The 18795-nt window shown below is 45.6% G+C and overlaps 1 protein-coding gene across 8 annotated transcripts in view; it reads left to right on the forward strand.

Moving 5' to 3' along the window:
- The window catches only part of MYRF (myelin regulatory factor), a 186990-nt gene that overhangs the window by 50505 nt on the left and 117690 nt on the right, over positions 1–18795 (forward strand). Inside the window, exon 1 of one of the 8 annotated variants that reach the window (XM_077287936.1) lies at positions 7537–7672. The exons of the other annotated variants lie outside the window; for them this stretch is intronic. Within the exon in view, the coding sequence (XP_077144051.1) occupies positions 7654–7672 (19 nt within the window). The 5' untranslated portion in view covers positions 7537–7653. Of the gene's footprint in view, positions 1–7536; positions 7673–18795 lie in introns of those variants that run through there. 8 annotated transcript variants of the gene reach the window in all.

Consider the following 18795-nt stretch of genomic DNA (forward strand, 5'->3'; position numbering starts at 1 on the left):
TGTGAATGGGTGCGCTAACGGACCCGTTGCATGGCGTTAATTGCGACAATTTCGCCGTGCAACGCAGTCCGCTAGCGGACACACATTAACGCAATGTGAACCTAGCTTAAGCATTAGGCTTCGTTCACACGTCCGGTGTCACCAGTGTATGATCCGTGTTTCCTTTGTTTACCATCAGTGTTTGGTCTGTGTTTTCTTTTTTACCATCAGTGTTTGGTCCATGTTTCCTTTTTTAGTGTTTGGTCCATGTTTCCTTTTTTACCATCAGTGTTTGGTCCAGGTTTCCTTTATTTACCATCAGTGTTTGGTCCGTATTTCCTTTGTTTACCAATTTTAAATTTCAAAAAACTGACCGTCACATCCAAACATAGACTAAGTGTGAACAGGTGCTGAACCTAGAGTCACCAACTCGTACAGTCAAATAAATAAGGCAGCACACTGTAGCGCCAAAACATGCAAACAAGAAATTTGAAAGTTGAACTGCATTACTGCACTAGAAATATGAAATAATGAGAGCGTTTAGCGCATAAAATGGCCAATTTATGTGTACCTGGTAGCCACATTAAGGCATCTCTCGTATACCAGGTCCTACGCTTTCCTTTCCTCGCTGAGAATAAACCTCTTCATCTGAATGGGAACCTGTGAAACCTCTTCTAAGGGCTCATTTCCACTTGCGAGAAACACGTCCGAGTCTCGCATGTGGAAACCAAGCTGTGGCGCCGGCACTCCAGAGCGGAGCGTGCGGCCGCATAGGAACACATGGAGCTGCACAGCTCCGCTCCAAAGTGCCGGCGCCACAGCTTGGTTTCCACATGCGAGACACTGACATGTTTCTCGCAAGTGGAAATGAGCCCTTAGACTAAATTTCTCTCTCTGTGGAGGGGTTATGAACCTGCTGAGATTAAAACACCTGTGGCTAAGAGGCAGGAGTGCTCAGTCAGAAGGCTAATGAATACAAATTTAAAAAAAACGACTGTCACTTCCAAACATAAACTAAGTGTGAACAGGTGCTGAACTCGTACACAGTCAAATAAATAAGGCAGCATTTTTTCATATTTCTAGTGCAGTAATGCTGTTCAACTTTCAAATTTCATGTTTGCATATTTTAGCACTACAGTGTGCTGCCTTATTTTCCTTTGTTTACCATCAGTATTTGGTCTGTGTTTCCTTTGTTTACCATCAGTGTTTGGTCAGTGTTTCCTTTGCTTACCATAAGTGTTTGGTCCGTGTTACCTTTATTACCATCAGTATTTGGTCCGTGTTTCCTTTTTTACCATCAGTGTTTGGTCCGTGTTTCCTTTTTTACCATCAGTGTTAGGCCGGTTTCACACGTCAGTGGCTCCGGTACGTGAGGTGACAGTTTCCTCCCGTACCGGAGACACTGACACACGTAGACCCATAAAAATCAATGCATCTGTTCAGATGTCATTGATTTTGTGCGGACCGTGTGCGGACCGTGTCTCCGTGTGCCAAACACGGAGACATGTCAGTGTTCGTGGGAGCGCACGGATTACACGGACCCAATAGAGTCAATGGGTCCGTGTAAAACACGCACCTCACACGGACATTCTCCGTCTGGGGTCCGTGTGGCGTGCCGGAGACAGCGCTACAGTAAGCGCTGTCCCCCCCACATGGTGCTGAAGCCGCCATTCATATGTTCCCTGTAGCACCGTTTGCTACAGAGAAAATATGAATGATAGTGTTTAAACTAAAGATCCATGTGTCCGCCGCCCCCCCACCCCCTGTGCGCCCCCCCCGCTGGTCAGAAAATACTTATCCGGGTCCCCCGTCGGCTGTCGCTCCTTCCTGGTCTGGCCGCGCCTCCTACTGTATGCGGCCGATTACACTCATGAATATGTGGCTCCACCTCCAATAGGGGCGGAGCCGCCTATTCATGAGTGTAAATGAGCGGCCCCACGTGACCGCATACAGTAAGCCGCGGCCAGACCAGGAAGGAGCGACTGCCGACGGGGGATCCGGGTGAGTATTTTCTGACCAGCGGGGGGGGCGCACAGGGGGTGGGGGGGCGGCGGACACATGGATCTTTATTTTAAACACTATTCTTCATATTTTCCCTGCAGCAAACGTTGCTGCAGGGATGATATGAATCGCAGCTTCAGCACCATGCAGAGTGGGTACCACACGCTCCGTGTGGTACCCACTCGCCATACGGGCGGCACACGTGTGCCGCAGGTATGGCCTCCGTGAGTTCCCAGGCACACGGACACGGATAACTCCGGTACCGATTTATTCCGGTACCGGAATTATCTGGACGTGTGGGACAGCCCTTAGGCCGGTTTCACACGTCAGTGGCTCCGGTACGTGAGGTGACAGTTTCCTCCCGTACCGGAGACACTGACACACGTAGACCCATAAAAATCAATGCATCTGTTCAGATGTCATTGATTTTGTGCGGACCGTGTGCGGACCGTGTCTCCGTGTGCCAAACACGGAGACATGTCAGTGTTCGTGGGAGCGCACGGATTACACGGACCCAATAGAGTCAATGGGTCCGTGTAAAACACGCACCTCACACGGACATTCTCCGTCTGGGGTCCGTGTGGCGTGCCGGAGACAGCGCTACAGTAAGCGCTGTCCCCCCCACATGGTGCTGAAGCCGCCATTCATATGTTCCCTGTAGCACCGTTTGCTACAGAGAAAATATGAATGATAGTGTTTAAACTAAAGATCCATGTGTCCGCCGCCCCCCCACCCCCTGTGCGCCCCCCCCGCTGGTCAGAAAATACTTATCCGGGTCCCCCGTCGGCTGTCGCTCCTTCCTGGTCTGGCCGCGCCTCCTACTGTATGCGGCCGATTACACTCATGAATATGTGGCTCCACCTCCAATAGGGGCGGAGCCGCCTATTCATGAGTGTAAATGAGCGGCCCCACGTGACCGCATACAGTAAGCCGCGGCCAGACCAGGAAGGAGCGACTGCCGACGGGGGATCCGGGTGAGTATTTTCTGACCAGCGGGGGGGGCGCACAGGGGGTGGGGGGGCGGCGGACACATGGATCTTTAGTTTAAACACTATTCTTCATATTTTCCCTGCAGCAAACGTTGCTGCAGGGATGATATGAATCGCAGCTTCAGCACCATGCAGAGTGGGTACCACACGCTCCGTGTGGTACCCACTCGCCATACGGGCGGCACACGTGTGCCGCAGGTATGGCCTCCGTGAGTTCCCAGGCACACGGACACGGATAACTCCGGTACCGATTTATTCCGGTACCGGAATTATCTGGACGTGTGGGACAGCCCTTAGGTCAGTGTTTCCTTTTTTTACCATCAGTGTTTGGTCCGTGTTTCCTTTTTTACCATCAGTATTTGGTCCATGTTTCCTTTTTTACCATCAGTGTTTGGTCCGTGTTTCTTTTTTTACCATCAGTGTTTGGTCCGTGTTTCTTTTTTTACCATCAGTGTTTGGTCAGTGTTTCCTTTGTTTACCATCAGTGTTTGGTCTGTGTTTCCTTTTTCATCACCAGTGTTTGGTCCGGGTTTCCTTTTTTACCATCAGTGTTTGGTCCAGGTTTCCGCACTGCTGTCTGCAGCAGTTTCCCATTACTTTACATTACAATGCAAACCTATGGGAAACAAAAAACGCTGTGCACATGCTGCGGTAAAAACCGCGCGGTAATGCAGCGGTTTACATTCCGCAGCATGTCACTTCTTTCTGCTGATTCTGCAGCGGTTTTACAGCTGCTCCTATAGAAAACCGCAGTTGTAAAACCTCAGTGAAATCCGCAGAAAAACCGCGGTAAATCCGCAGCAAAAATGCAGTGTTTTTGCCCTGCAGATTTATCAAATCCGCTGTGGAAAAATCCATAGTGGACCATTCTACGTGTGCACATAGCCTTACACGGACGTCTGAATGAGACCTTACACAGAACAGTCCTTGGTTTATGTCTTTTTCCTTTACCTGCCCTTTTGCTTACACCATTTTACCATTACTTTTTGGTTTTGTCTCTAAATAATTGGTGAAGAAAATATCTGATTTTTATAGGGCGTATTATGGATGGAGCATGCTCCTACAGTATAAGGGTATGTGTCCACGTTCAGGATTGCATCAGGATTTGGTCAGGATTTTTCATCAGTATTTGTAAGCCAAAACCAGGAGTGGAACAATTAGAGGAAAAGTATAATAGAAACAAATGCTCCACTTTTGCATTTATCACCCACTCCTGGTTTTGGCTTACAAATACTGATGAAAAATCCTGACCAAATCCTGATGCAATCCTGAACGTGGACACATACCCTAAGGGTACGTCTCCACGGTACGGAGGGGCGGCGGTATCGCCGCAGCGGCGAAGCCGCTCGGCGCTAAGCCCCGCCCCCTTTCTGGGACGCGATCATGCCGGATGTGTTAACTCTTCACATCCGGGATGATCGCTCTGTCCCATAGCGCCCTGTGATATGCCTTGCGGGGACGCTGCGTCCCCGCAAGGTGTACGGACATGCTGCGATCTGAAAAGACGCGCAGCATGTCCGGAGTCGCAGGGCCGCCGCGTGCGGGTTTCCACGCATAGTGGAGACGGGATTTCATAAAATCCCCTCCACTATGCTGGAACATCTGGACGCTGCGTTTCCTGACCATGGAAACATACCCTTAGGGTATGTGTCCACGGTCAGGATGGCCGGCGGTATCGTCGGAGCGGCGAAGCCCCGCCCCCTTTCTGGGACGCGATGATGCCGGATGTGTTAACTGTACACATCTGGGATCATCGCACTCCTCGCATAGGGGCCTGTGATATTCCTTGCGGCGACGCAGCGTCGCCGCAAGGAACACGGACATGCTGCGATCTGAAAAGACGCATGTCCGGAGTCGCAGGGCCGCCGCGTGCGTGTTTCCACGCATAGTGGACACGGGATTTCAAAAAATCCCCTCCACTATGCTGGAACATCTGGACGCTGCGTGTTTGACGCTGCTGCCCCACCCATCGTCAAACACGCAGCGTTAACTGACCGTGGACACATACCCTTACAGTTTAGGGGGTTGTTCACGTGTTTGTGATTTTTTGCAAACTGATTGCAAAAAAAACTAAACAGAGATGTGTTTTCTTTTTTTTATCTAAGTCATGAATCAAACTCAACCTTGGAAATCAAGGGGTCTGAGTAAAAAGAGACAGCACATAAATACCATCCCTGTGTCATCTGAGTGCCGTCTGTTTTTTTACTATTTAAGGCCACGTTCACACGTTCAGTATTTGGTCAGTATTTTACCTCAGTATTTGTAAGCCAAAACCAGGAGTGGGTGATAAAGTCAGAAGTGGTGACGTGTTTCTATTATACTGTATAAAGATATAAAAGACAGCGCCTCACACGTTGGTGAAATTGATCACAATTTATTCTGCCTTCTGTGGCGAAGTTTCAATCCCAAAGATCTTTTTCAAGCAGAATAAATTGTGATCTATTTCACCAACGTGTGAGGCGCTGTCTTTTATATCTTTATACATTGGACTACATACCAAGAAGGACTCCTTGGCTGAGACGTGCGCTCTTTAGGCTACTTTCACACTAGCGTCGTGCACTGCACGTCACTATGCGACATTGCGGCGCACCGACGCTAGCTGTGAAAGCGCCGCACAACGGGGGCAGCGGATGCTGTTTTTCAACGCATCCGCTGCCCCATTGTGAGGTGCGGGGAGGCGGGGGCGGAGTTCCGGCCGCACATGCGCGGTCGGAAATGCTGCAGACGACGCGCCAAAAAATGTTACATGTAAAGTTTTTTGGTGGCGACGGTCCGACGCAACACGATGCAACCGTTGCATGACGGTTGCGACGTGTGGCAATGCGTCGCACTGCGTCATTAATAAAAGTCTATGGAGAAAAAATGCATCCTGCGAACACTTTTGCAGGATGCGTTTTTTCTCCAAAATGACGCATAGCGACGTGCAGTGCCCGACGCTAGTGTGAAAGTAGCCTTATATGGGTAATGTTGACTCTGCTTTTCCCATGAGGTGCTGTGTTCTACTAATTATGCTATATAGTGTTTCTATTAGGGTATGTTTCCACGTTCAGGAAACGCTGCGTTTTTGACGCTGCGTTTTTCTGCTGCGTCAAAAACGCAGCGTCCAGATGTTACAGCATAGTGGATGGGATTTTATGAAATCCAGACTCCACTATGCGTTTAAAAACGCATGCGTTTTTGCCACGAAAACGCATGCGTTGTGCGTTTTTCCAAAACGCTGCATGTTGCTACTATGAGCAAAACACGCAGGTACATCACAGGTGACCTGCCAGTGACCTCAGGTGCAGTTTTGGTCAGGATTTTACTTGCATAAAATCCTGACCAAAGACTGATGCAATCCTGAACGTGGAGACATACCCTTAGGGTATGTTTCCACGTTCAGGAAACGCTGCGTTTTTGACGCTGCGTTTTTCCGCAGCGTCAAAAACGCAGCGTCCAGATGTTACAGCATAGTGGAGGGGATTTCATGAAATCCAGACTCCACTATGCGTTAAAAAACGCATGCGTTTTTGCCGCGAAAACGCATGCGTGGTGCGTTTTTTCTAAACGCAGCATGTTGCTACTATGAGCAAAACACGCAGGAACACCGCAGGTGACCTGCCAGTGACCTCAGGTGCAGTTTTGGTCAGGATTTTACCTACATAAAATCCTGACCAAAGCCTGAAGCAAAACTGAACGTGGAAACATACCCTTATACTTCTCTCCTCTGATTGTTCCACTCCTGGTTTAGGCTACAAATGCTGAGGTAAAATACTGACCAAATACTGATAGCGTGAACGTGACCCAATGGAGAGGGAAAACTTTTTCTTTTTCATATAAGAAAAACAGATGCCATAATGGGATGATAAAAGTGGGCACAAAGGCTAAGGGTATGTGCACACGTTGCGGATTCTCTGCGGATCCGCAGCGTTTTTTGCAGTGCAGAAAATGCTGTGCACACTTTGCAGAAAATCCGCTGCGGAAACGCTGCGGTTTAAAAGAAGTAGCATGTCACTTCTTTTTTGTGAATCTGCAGCGTTTTTGTACCCATTCCATTATAGAAAACCACAGGGGTAAAAAACACAGCAAATCCGCAAGAAAACCGCAGCAAAAACGCACAAAAAAACGCTGCGGAACCGCACAAAAAACCGCAGGTGCGTTTTCTGCCAGGAGAGACAGAATCCGCACCAGAAATTCCTAAGCCGAATCCGCAATGTGGTGCACATAGCCTAAATATGGATGGAAATCAGATCCGCTGACAAAAAAAAAAAAAGTCAATTTTTTAAGAAATATGTGAGAAAAAAATAGACGTCTGAGTATTTATTGGTTTGCAAGAAGATCTTTGAACTTTTGCAGCTAGGAGATTAAAGTGTTAAAACAAAGAAAAGGAAACCGTATTTCCGAAATGCATAGATGATATAGAAGGAAGGTATGGCGGGGAGAAGCCTTGGGTGACCATGCTAAGGTCTCGCTCTGTCCCTAAGAAGCTTGGAAGTTGTGCTCTCGGCGTGAGCTGGTGACAGAGGGAACCTGGGCGTCCTGGTACAGCTGTAACACATGACTGCCCATAATGTAATCCCCTCCCAAACCCAAATCCTCTCCCAGGAACCAGGGGCAGTAGCAATCCTACCCTGGAGGGGGCCTCCGCCGATGTAGTGGGACAGCAGTTGTGGGAGACAGGTCAGACCCCCATGTGTAGGCCAGGATGCTTTGGATCAGAGCAGGTAACGGGGGTCAGCGACCCTGCGGACAGGGATCTTTATAGGATTGTTGGTATCATTACTTCTTATGATCGATGTGTGGTGTTGTTTTTTCTTTTGTGTCCCTGGATTACTACGTACAGATGTAGCAGAGTTGGGTTTGTTACGAGGCTGTATTGTGTTTGTATTGTGCTAACTCTTAGCTGAGGCGATGTAGTAAGGATATATCACATTGTGACAAATTCCGCAGATTCAATACTACACCTGTATACTAGGTAACTAAGTGTATTTGTTCTATGTGCTCTGTTTTACATATAATTGCAATATGAGCAGTTCAGTGTGTAGCAATGAATTTGTCATTTGTCTTTTTCTGCTTGGCGACACTTTAAATGAAGATTCTTTTCATCATAATTAGTGGTGCCAAAAAAAACTCGGCTCATCTGCATTGTCAGAATGCCTCTTCCACGTCTCTCTTGATATTGGCTTTCTAGGACGACCGCTTTTATGCCTGTTATTTCATATTAGTGTTTTAGGCTAAGTTCACATTAAGTGTTTTTCTGCGTTTTTTATGCGAATTTTCAGCTGCATTTTACAATACCAGCTATGTCTATGACATTTCAGAAATCTCATGCACACACCTTGGTTTCTTTGTCATCAGTATTTTGTGCTTTGCATGTTTTTTGGACATAGAGCAGGTCACTTCTTTTACCCATTGAATTGAATGGAAAAAATGCATGAAAAAAATGCACCAAAAACGAAGCAAAGCCTGTTTGTTTTTTTCCGCAGCTTCTTTCCTGCCAAGCACTCGGGTTTTGCTGCAGAAAACAAAAGCTGCAAAAACGCCCAGTGTGGACTTAGCCTCAGGTTTTTTTTTGGCTTTCAGGCTATGATGTGTGAATTAATGTACACTCTTTATGACAATGATGTATTGCTATTATAAGTGATGGTCATATAAAGGTATAAGCGCTGTGACACATCTTTACAACATATAATGCAGACGTATCATAAAAAATGTGATTATTGGGGACGAGACGTTTGGAAATCATTGATTCCAGGAGCAAAGTATCTATCAGTTTGCAATCTCAAGGTGAGATTATTCCACATTCACCTCTATGGAGTGAATAACGCATCCTTTGTTCAGGGATGGCACTCATACCTATGACAGGCTGTGAAGCCATTCACATGGCAGATTTTTTCCCTTGAACTGAGTGGTCTGTGCAAAATTGCGGAAACACATCTGACATTGATCCGAGTGTTGGATGAAATCTGGTAATGCAAATCTATGGGTGAGGGAAAAGACTGACAGCATTCGGATGCCATCAGTGTGCAGTCAGTTCTCCACTGACTGATAGATAGGAGAAGGTGGAGAAACCTTTTGTTTTTTTTAACTTATCAGTGAAAAAAAAACTGATGAAACTCTGATAACATCATGAAAAATACTGTTGAAACGCCATTTTTTTTCTCTCCGTGTATATTGGGGTCTAGATGATTGAAAGCAATCATTCCAGGAACAAAGTAGTTCTCTCTGGGTTTGCGATGGCAATATGGTGTTAACCTACATTGAAATTTAAAGAATGAGTTAATGTTTCAGTTGCTTGACCATCAAAGATCACATGGATCAAATAGATTTTAAAAATTATATTTTTGCAAAAATTAGATTTTTTTTTTACAAATTTGTTAAGGCGCTTGTCCAAATGACACAAGGAAAGTTTCAGCAAAACGAGTGCAAGGTGAAAGTGGAGATGTTGTCCATGGCATCCAATCAGATTCTAGCTCTTATTATCGAAGACTCTTTGGCAAATGGAACCTGCAATCTGATTGGTTGCTATGGGCAACTGTTGATTTAGCTTGCACAATAAGACAGATTTATGAACAAACAAAATAAAAACTGTTTCCCATAGCAACCGGCTACAGAACACTATAAGACAACTGTGAACTGTTTGTCCTGTTCCTGAACATTTTCTTCACTGTGCAGAGAGTATTGTCCTCCTGAAAGAGGCCATTGCTAGTAGTGAACACATCTGCCATAAAAGATGTATTTCGTTAAGTTGGTGGTACATGCTAAGGCAACATCTACTGTTATGACCCCAATGGCAGAGGGTCTCAGAAATAAATACCAAGTCTGCAAACACAAAAAAACAGCTCATAGGGCAGTGGTAACTGGGCTGACCGTATATCTAATCCTAGCACCACAAATAGCAGCAGCCGGGGAACGTGCCTACGTTGGTTCTAGACGTCTCGCGCCAGCCGGAGAACTAACTAACCCTAGAAGGGAAAAGATAGACCTTTCTTGCCTCCAGAGAAAAGACCCCAAAAGTTGGATACAAGCCCCCAACAAATAATAACGGTGAGGTAAGAAGAAAAGACAAACGTAAGAATGAACTAGGTATTTAGCAAAGAGAGGCCCACTGACTAATAGCAGAATATAGTAAGATGACTTATACGGTCAGCAAAAACCCTATCAAAATATCCACGCTGGATATTCAAGAACCCCCGAACCGTCTAACGGCCCGGGGGGAGAATACCAGCCCCCTAGAGCTTCCAGCAAAATCAGGAATCACATTTAGTACAAGCTGGACAAAAAATAAGAGCAATGCAAATAACCAAATAACAAGGAAGCAAGACTTAGCTTAATTTTGCAAGAACCAGGACCAGCAGACAGGAGCAAACAGAAAGGACTGATTACAACGATACCAGGCACCAGACTGAGAATTCAGGAAGTTCATATAGCAACACCCCTGGACTAACGACCCAGGTGGGTGCCAAACTGAGGAAAGACAATCCCAGAGTCATATCACTAGTGACCACAAGAGGGAGCCAAAAAAGTCTAATTCACAACAGTACCCCCCCTTTAAGGAGGGGTCACCGAACCCTCACCAAGACCGCCAGGGCGATCAGGATGAGCAGCGTGAAAGGCACGAACTAAATCGGCCGCATGCACATCAGAGGCAACCACCCAGGAATTATCCTCCTGACCATAGCCCTTCCACTTGACCAGATACTGAAGCCTCCGCCTGGAGAGACGAGAATCCAAGATCTTCTCCACCACATACTCCAACTCGCCCTCAACCAATACCGGAGCAGGAGGCTCAACAGAAGGAACCACAGGTACAACGTACCGCCGCAACAAAGACCTATGGAACACGTTGTGAATGGCAAACGACACCGGAAGATCCAAGCGAAAGGACACAGGATTAAGGATTTCCAATATCTTGTAAGGACCGATGAAGCGAGGCTTAAATTTAGGAGAGGAGACCTTCATAGGAACAAATCGAGAAGACAGCCATACCAAATCCCCAACACGAAGTCGGGGACCCACACCGTGGCGGCGGTTGGCAAAACGCTGAGCCTTCTCCTGTGACAACTTTAAGTTGTCCACCACATGATTCCAAATCTGCTGCAACCTATCCACCACAGAATCTACCCCAGGACAGTCAGAAGGCTCCACATGTCCCGAGGAAAAACGAGGATGGAAACCAGAGTTGCAGAAAAATGGCGAAACCAAAGTAGCGGAACTAGCCCGATTATTAAGGGCAAACTCAGCCAACGGCAAGAAGGTCACCCAATCATCCTGATCTGCAGAAACAAAACACCTCAAATAAGCCTCCAGAGTCTGATTAGTTTGTTCCGTTTGTCCATTAGTCTGAGGATGAAAGGCAGACGAAAACGACAAATCAATGCCCATCTTAGCACAAAAGGATCGCCAGAACCTGGAAACAAACTGGGATCCTCTGTCAGACACGATATTCTCAGGAATGCCGTGTAAACGAACCACATTCTGAAAGAACAAAGGAACCAGATCAGAAGAGGAAGGCAGCTTAGGCAAAGATACCAAATGGACCATCTTGGAAAAGCGATCACATACACCCAGATGACAGACATGCCCTGAGACACCGGAAGATCTGAAATGAAATCCATGGAAATGTGTGTCCAAGGCCTCTTCGGGACAGGCAAGGGCAAGAGCAACCCGCTGGCACGAGAACAGCAAGGCTTAGCTCGAGCACAAGTCCCACAGGACTGCATAAATGACCGCACATCCCGTGACAAGGAAGGCCACCAAAAGGACCTAGCCACCAAATCTCTGGTGCCAAAAATTCCCGGATGCCCTGCCAACACCGAGGAATGAACCTCGGAAATGACTCTGCTGGTCCACTTATCAGGAACAAACAGTCTGTCAGGTGGACAAGAATCAGGTCTACCAGCCTGAAATCTCTGCAACACACGTCGCAAATCCGGAGAAATGGCTGACAAGATTACTCCCTCTTTAAGAATACCAACTGGTTCTGCGACTCCAGGAGAGTCAGGCACAAAGCTCCTTGAAAGAGCATCAGCCTTCACATTCTTTGAACCTGGTAAATACGAGACCACAAAGTCAAAACGGGAGAAAAACAATGACCAACGGGCCTGTCTAGGATTCAGGCGTTTAGCAGACTCGAGATACATCAGATTTTTGTGATCAGTCAAGACCACCACACGATGCTTAGCACCCTCAAGCCAATGACGCCACTCCTCAAATGCCCACTTCATGGCCAGCAACTCCCGATTGCCAACATCATAATTCCGCTCAGCAGGCGAAAACTTCCTAGAGAAAAAAGCACATGGTCTCATTACAGAGCAACCAGGGCCTCTCTGTGACAAAACGGCCCCTGCCCCAATCTCAGAAGCATCCACTTCAACCTGAAAGGGAAGTGAGACATCAGGCTGGCACAAAACAGGCGCCGAAGTAAACTGGTGCTTCAACTCTTGGAAAGCTTCCACGGCTGCAGGAGCCCAGTTAGCAACATCAGAACCTTTCTTGGTCATATCCGTCAAAGGTTTAACAACGCTAGAAAAATTAGCGATAAAACGACGGTAGAAGTTAGCAAAACCCAAGAACTTCTGAAGACTCTTAACTGACCTGGGTTGAGTCCAATCATGAATAGCTCGGACCTTGACTGGGTCCATCTCCACCGCAGAAGGGGAAAAAATAAAACCCAAAAAGGGAACCTTCTGTACTCCAAAGAGACACTTTGAGCCCTTAACAAACAAAGCATTCTATGTGGGCCTGGCATACTGTTATGACCCCAATGGCAGAGGGTCTCAGAAATAAATACCAAGTCTGCAAACACAAAAAACCAGCTCATAGGGCAGTGGTAACTGGGCTGACCGTATATCTAATCCTAGCACCACAAATAGCAGCAGCCGGGGAACGTGCCTACGTTGGTTCTAGACGTCTCGCGCCAGCCGGAGAACTAACTAACCCTAGAAGGGAAAAGATAGACCTTTCTTGCCTCCAGAGAAAAGACCCCAAAAGTTGGATACAAGCCCCCAACAAATAATAACGGTGAGGTAAGAAGAAAAGACAAACGTAAGAATGAACTAGGTATTTAGCAAAGAGAGGCCCACTGACTAATAGCAGAATATAGTAAGATGACTTATACGGTCAGCAAAAACCCTATCAAAATATCCACGCTGGATATTCAAGAACCCCCGAACCGTCTAACGGCCCGGGGGGAGAATACCAGCCCCCTAGAGCTTCCAGCAAAATCAGGAATCACATTTAGTACAAGCTGGACAAAAAATAAGAGCAATGCAAATAACCAAAAAACAAGGAAGCAAGACTTAGCTTAATTTTGCAAGAACCAGGACCAGCAGACAGGAGCAAACAGAAAGGACTGATTACAACGATGCCAGGCACCAGACTGAGAATTCAGGAAGTTCATATAGCAACACCCCTGGACTAACGACCCAGGTGGGTGCCAAACTGAGTAAAGACAATCCCAGAGTCATATCACTAGTGACCACAAGAGGGAGCCAAAAAAGTCTAATTCACAACAATCTACATGATGCTGGTATCCAGAATTTTCCATTAAAACTTTGTCCAGAGCCTTTTTCCTGTAGTGCATCCTGGAGCCATCTCTTTTCCAAGTACCGTAATTGAGACACACGTACTCAGATGCAAGAGTCGATCCTGCTGACTACACCAAGTGTAGCGTGGCGCGGGGCGGTAGCTGCGGGCAAGGCACTAGTCTTCTCTTGTTACGGCCCAGCACGCCACATGAAAGTGGGTCCTGGCTGGGTGTTGGTGCTGTGAGGTCCTTGCACCCGTGCAGGCTGTCTGTAGCCAATGGTGTTGGCCGGCCAGGACCATACGTTTCAAAGTTCAATAAAGGAGACTCCTGATCTAAAACAGTCTTCACTGAACGGTCACTCGTCAAGGGTGCAAAGTCTTTTGGACATTTCCTTCATAGTGAAAAGAATTTTCACACGTGGTTTCCTTCCACTGTAGTCTACTCAAGGGCCAATGAAGCAAGTCTCTCTACCTGCTCGGTGGTTCCGTGTCCTGTTTCTTCTACTACTGGCACCCTGAATCTACCGTTCAGAACCCCCACCAGTCCCACAAATTTAGTCCTGTTACTTTCAGTGTTCACCAAGCTCAGGGCTTCTCACGAGACGTCGTCCTACACAAAGACCCCGTTCTACTCCAAAGGTCACTCTGTCTCTTCGGATGTGCTGCTCCTTTGTTCCTTAGTCTCCTTCTCTTAGTAGTTCACCCAACAGGCAGCACTGTTCACACACTTCCTACTTCCACTTGAACCTGCCTCTATCTGTCTACAGGAAGTGGTCTCTTTCCCTAACTCTAAACCCCTCCAACTCTGGGCTAGTCTAGCAAGATCGTATGATGGTCCCTGCAGTGTTTGCTGAGACGGTAGTTCTGGACTGGCAAGATTCTGAAGGATATTCTCACAGGATGCTTTTGATCACCCAAGAAGGACTTTTTGGACCAATTTCTGGTGGCTATTGACATTTTTCTGTGACATAAATGATTATGACTAACAATGACTAAACGCAGATAAATGTGGAGAAGTTAATCTGTTTTGTTTCATCATTTTGGTTATTGAGTGGTGTCGTACTCCAAAAATCACCGGCAAAAGATGGATCTGCAATCCGACCAGGCCACACATCACGGCAAAGCTATCCATTTAACTTGGGACTTTGTCAGCCGAAACAACGACCTTCCAAGACCAACTATAAATGATAAATTGGAACAACAAACCTATGGTCCGATTTAGAGAATGGATGACCGTGTGACCCCGGCCGTTTCCACATTTCCTATTATAAAATGTTATTTCTAGCACTGAACAACGTCACAATGATCCACTAGATATGTCATGAACTGCAGATCGTCTGGGTGATAATTGTGCACTCTTCCTGATAGTTATCAATGATTTAATCAAGAGATAAGTGGGGAAAGTATGTTCCGGGTACGGTGTACAGGAGACATTAAAGCTACATGTGTCTTTATCACTGCTTCTACCAATCCACTTTTCCCCTATTTCTAACCCATCATGAAGTCCTCTTACATATTTATGTCAAAAGGGCATTATACGATGATCTTATATGGCATGCCTTCGTACAAAAGCCAGTGTAAAAAAAACCTCCAATATGATAGACTGCAATGAGTGCCATATTGTGGCTGCGTGCAAGTCGAAACTTGCACAGAGCCATAATACACTACTTTACAATTACCTATATGCTTTCTGTTGTTTTTATAAAATCAGTGTGTTATCAGAAGGATATTGTCACTAGAGGACTAGTAACCCGCTGCCATTTAGTCCTCAAGTCAAGAACTTTGTATAACCCCACCCCCACCACGATTGGCAGCTTCCTATGCACATGCACAGCGTACACAAATAGCTGCCAGTCAGCGGTGAGGGCGGGGTTATACAGAGCTCCGAATTCAGAGAACTGTTAGATCTACAGCTGTTAAAAAGGGGTTTTATGAAAATTGCAACACTCAACCCAGTAAGTGATAGATCACTGGTGTCGGCGTCTTTGCACCTACATCATGCTGCTCTCAAATGAAGTGGTAAAATCCAGGCGATGGACAACTTATTTAAAAGGAAATCTAAGTAGTTTTTTTTTTTTGTGTTTTTTTTTTAATATACCCCATTAGAGGATTCTGAGTTAAAGGGATTGTCCATTATTGGACAACCTCAGCTTAATCAATGCAGGGCCCCAACTAAAATGAAACCAGCCTATACTTGCTTCCCACAGCTCCATCCTTTCAGCCATGACTGCGCAGATGTTCCTGGAGAGTGACTTGATGACTGAGGTTTAATGTTTCGGCTGCCGCAAATGAGCAGCCAGTGTTTGGCCGTAGCTCATCAATATGCCATCAGAGCGGGTGTCCAACACATTACCAGCTTAGTAATTGAGACTTTGAAAATCTCCTGTACACATTGTGGATTTAGAGATCTGTAACCCGTTAAGTTTTTTTTCATTGCGGGTTTCACCTTTTGCAATGATTATTGAGAATTTCACCACTAAATCAGAATATAACACCTGGATTTTGGTGCTTTTCTATGTTGTTTCCAGTGCAGATTTAAATAAAATTGGCAGCAAAACTTTTACATGTCCCTTTACCTTTTATTAAAAAAAATTTTTTGTATACAAGAGTAAAATGAGTAAAATGTTTAATTCATACATAGTGGACTGTCAGTGTGTTAATATAATCACTTGCCACCATCTTTTCCGGTATCCAGTGCTGCTCTGGTCCTCTTCTCAGTGATATCAACGCAGTTGTGACTAGCCGGCTCACTCTACGTCTGACCCAGGTGTCTGTTTTCCAGTGTCGGCCTATAGAGCCTTGTTCTGACACTCCATAGACTTACACTATAAAAGCCACTTCCGGGTCACTCAGAGAGCAGTGTGATCCCGAGAGTCTGAAGAGCGGTGGCGTCACTGAGAAGAGGACCAAAACACTGCTGGATACTGGAGAAGTCGGCTGTAGGTGAGTAAATTAACACATACCGTGCACTACATACATGTATACATAGGTTGAGAGGAAAATTACATTTATGGAAGGGCTTATCCCATATAAACCCTGTAGGTCAATCAGCCCGTCCGTATGAATACCATCAAAAATAAGAAATTAAGACACATAATAACATCTGCCAATGGAAGGACTTTTGATGTTTTCCAGGTAACAATAAGGCTTTTTTTACACTGTGAAAAAGAACAGTAGCCACAGCTGCCAAATTATCAGCCATATTGAGTCAACACAATAGGGTTTGACATTACAGTGACTTTAAATATTGCATTTTTAGTATTATTCTAAGACAAGTGGCAAGGTTCGTATAGTGGTAAATTTTCCTCACTGAAGAGGTTATTTTTTCATATTTAAGTTCCCAGAGAAGCATTGTATAGCCGATGAGTCTCCTTACAGCAGCGTGGCACTCTCCACAAGGAGAAACTTTCACCCTTAAACCTCCAGTCAGTCAGGCCCATACAAATCGACCTCTTGCTTTGCGCTGCTGAGAGGCAAACAAACCGAAACATGAGTCTGGTTTGGATTTTTATCTTAAGTAGTGTGGCAAGTAGTGATGAGCGAATATACTCCTTACTCGAGATTTCCCGAGCACACTCGGGTGTCCTCCGAGTATTTTTTAGTGCTTGGAGATTTCGTTTTCATCGCGGCAGCTGAATGATTTACATCTGTTAGCCAGCATAAGTACATATGGGGGTTGCCTGGTTGCTAGGGAATCCCCACATGTACTTATGCTGGCTAACAGATGTAAATCATTCAGCTGAGGCAATAAAAACTAAATCTCCGAGCACTAAAAAATACTCGGAGGACACCCGAGAAATCTCGAGTAACGAGTATATTCGCTCATCACTACTGGCAAGGCTTGTTACAGGATCAACACTGACATTTAGGATTGATACATCCATAAGGTGGTGTCAAGGAAGAACAGCCGGGATTCACACAGAACTCACCCCTGTTACCACTTTGTCACAGATGGCTCTGGAAAGATCACACAGATTACACCATTGCCACCAATCGTCAAAGGTACACAGCCGGGGGGGTGTCACGCAAAACCCACCACTGTACAGATGAAATGGGGAAATACAACTGCTGCCACCAGTTGTCAAGAGAACGCAACTCCACTGCCTCCAACCGTCAGGACAATTACGCAGGCTGGTTATTGGAGACCTAACAGTGATCGTATAATACATACACCTTCAATTCCAAGGCATAGAATAATATATCAGCTCCCCAATAACAAAACAAACCCATAGCTGCCACCACCAATTGTATATACAGGCCGATTGGACACCCATTATTGGTAGCGTATGGCTTCAGGGGCGCGATTTACAGAGCAAGAGGGACAGTGCTAATAAATTTTATATTTAATCCATAAAGATAGGCATTGTTTATAAAATAAAATATACAACATGATGCAAAATGGAAACAAGACCATGCGATATACACATTTACATAAAATAAAAGGGATAACGAAAGAAATTTACTAAACTGGTCACAGAAATGGCTCAAATTCTCTAATCACTCACACAGCTAACTATGTCTTTCCAGGATGACTAAGACCCAAACCCAGTTGCTGCTTCTTTTTTATTAGCTCTAAGTTATGCCCACACACCTCCCCTTGATGACCTCATGTGGGGTCTGTTTGTGGGATGTGCTCGGCCTTGCAGAATTTTATAAGATCCCCAACTTACAAGATGTCTTCACCGAAGAAGGTCCCAGGTGTTAGATATTGACATCATATTTTTTATTCTGATTTTACTTTTATATGGAGACCAAATATGACCTGGTTCGCATCATCTATCGGACCGATATTAAGATGAAGGAGTTCTAGTGGCCCTACAGTATTGTTAGTGCGCTATATCTGTCATTTCGTTACAACACTGAAAATCTATATCCCCTAAATATCATACAAAATATCTATACAAACTCCAATATTCATTCCTAACTACCGGCACTGGCTAGTCTGAATCTGTGCTTTATGAAAAGAAGCCATAGCCTGGTAAAGCATATTTCTCCCATGGTAAACAAATTTCAGCCTGGATGTCATTTTCCCAGAACAGATCTTCCGGTTTAATTACCTGGCCACTGCAAGGGGACGCTGCTTCAAAGGTTGTTTAATTAGTGAGTTAATCTCCCTAGCTATAACTAATGTTTTCTCTTCCTCATATGTTCAATGTGAATTGCCAATTCTTCTCTCTTCTCTGGAGATATTTTATGGATTTTACTTTTTTCTATGACAGGTGACACTAGATTTCAAGTCCTCTTCCTCTCTAAAAAGGCAATTTGCATATTATTATAGAGACACCTGTCATGATTCTCAATGGCGAGAGAACATAGC

This window comes from Ranitomeya variabilis, chromosome 2, assembly GCF_051348905.1.
Source record: "Ranitomeya variabilis isolate aRanVar5 chromosome 2, aRanVar5.hap1, whole genome shotgun sequence".
Lineage (NCBI taxonomy): Eukaryota > Metazoa > Chordata > Amphibia > Anura > Dendrobatidae > Ranitomeya > Ranitomeya variabilis.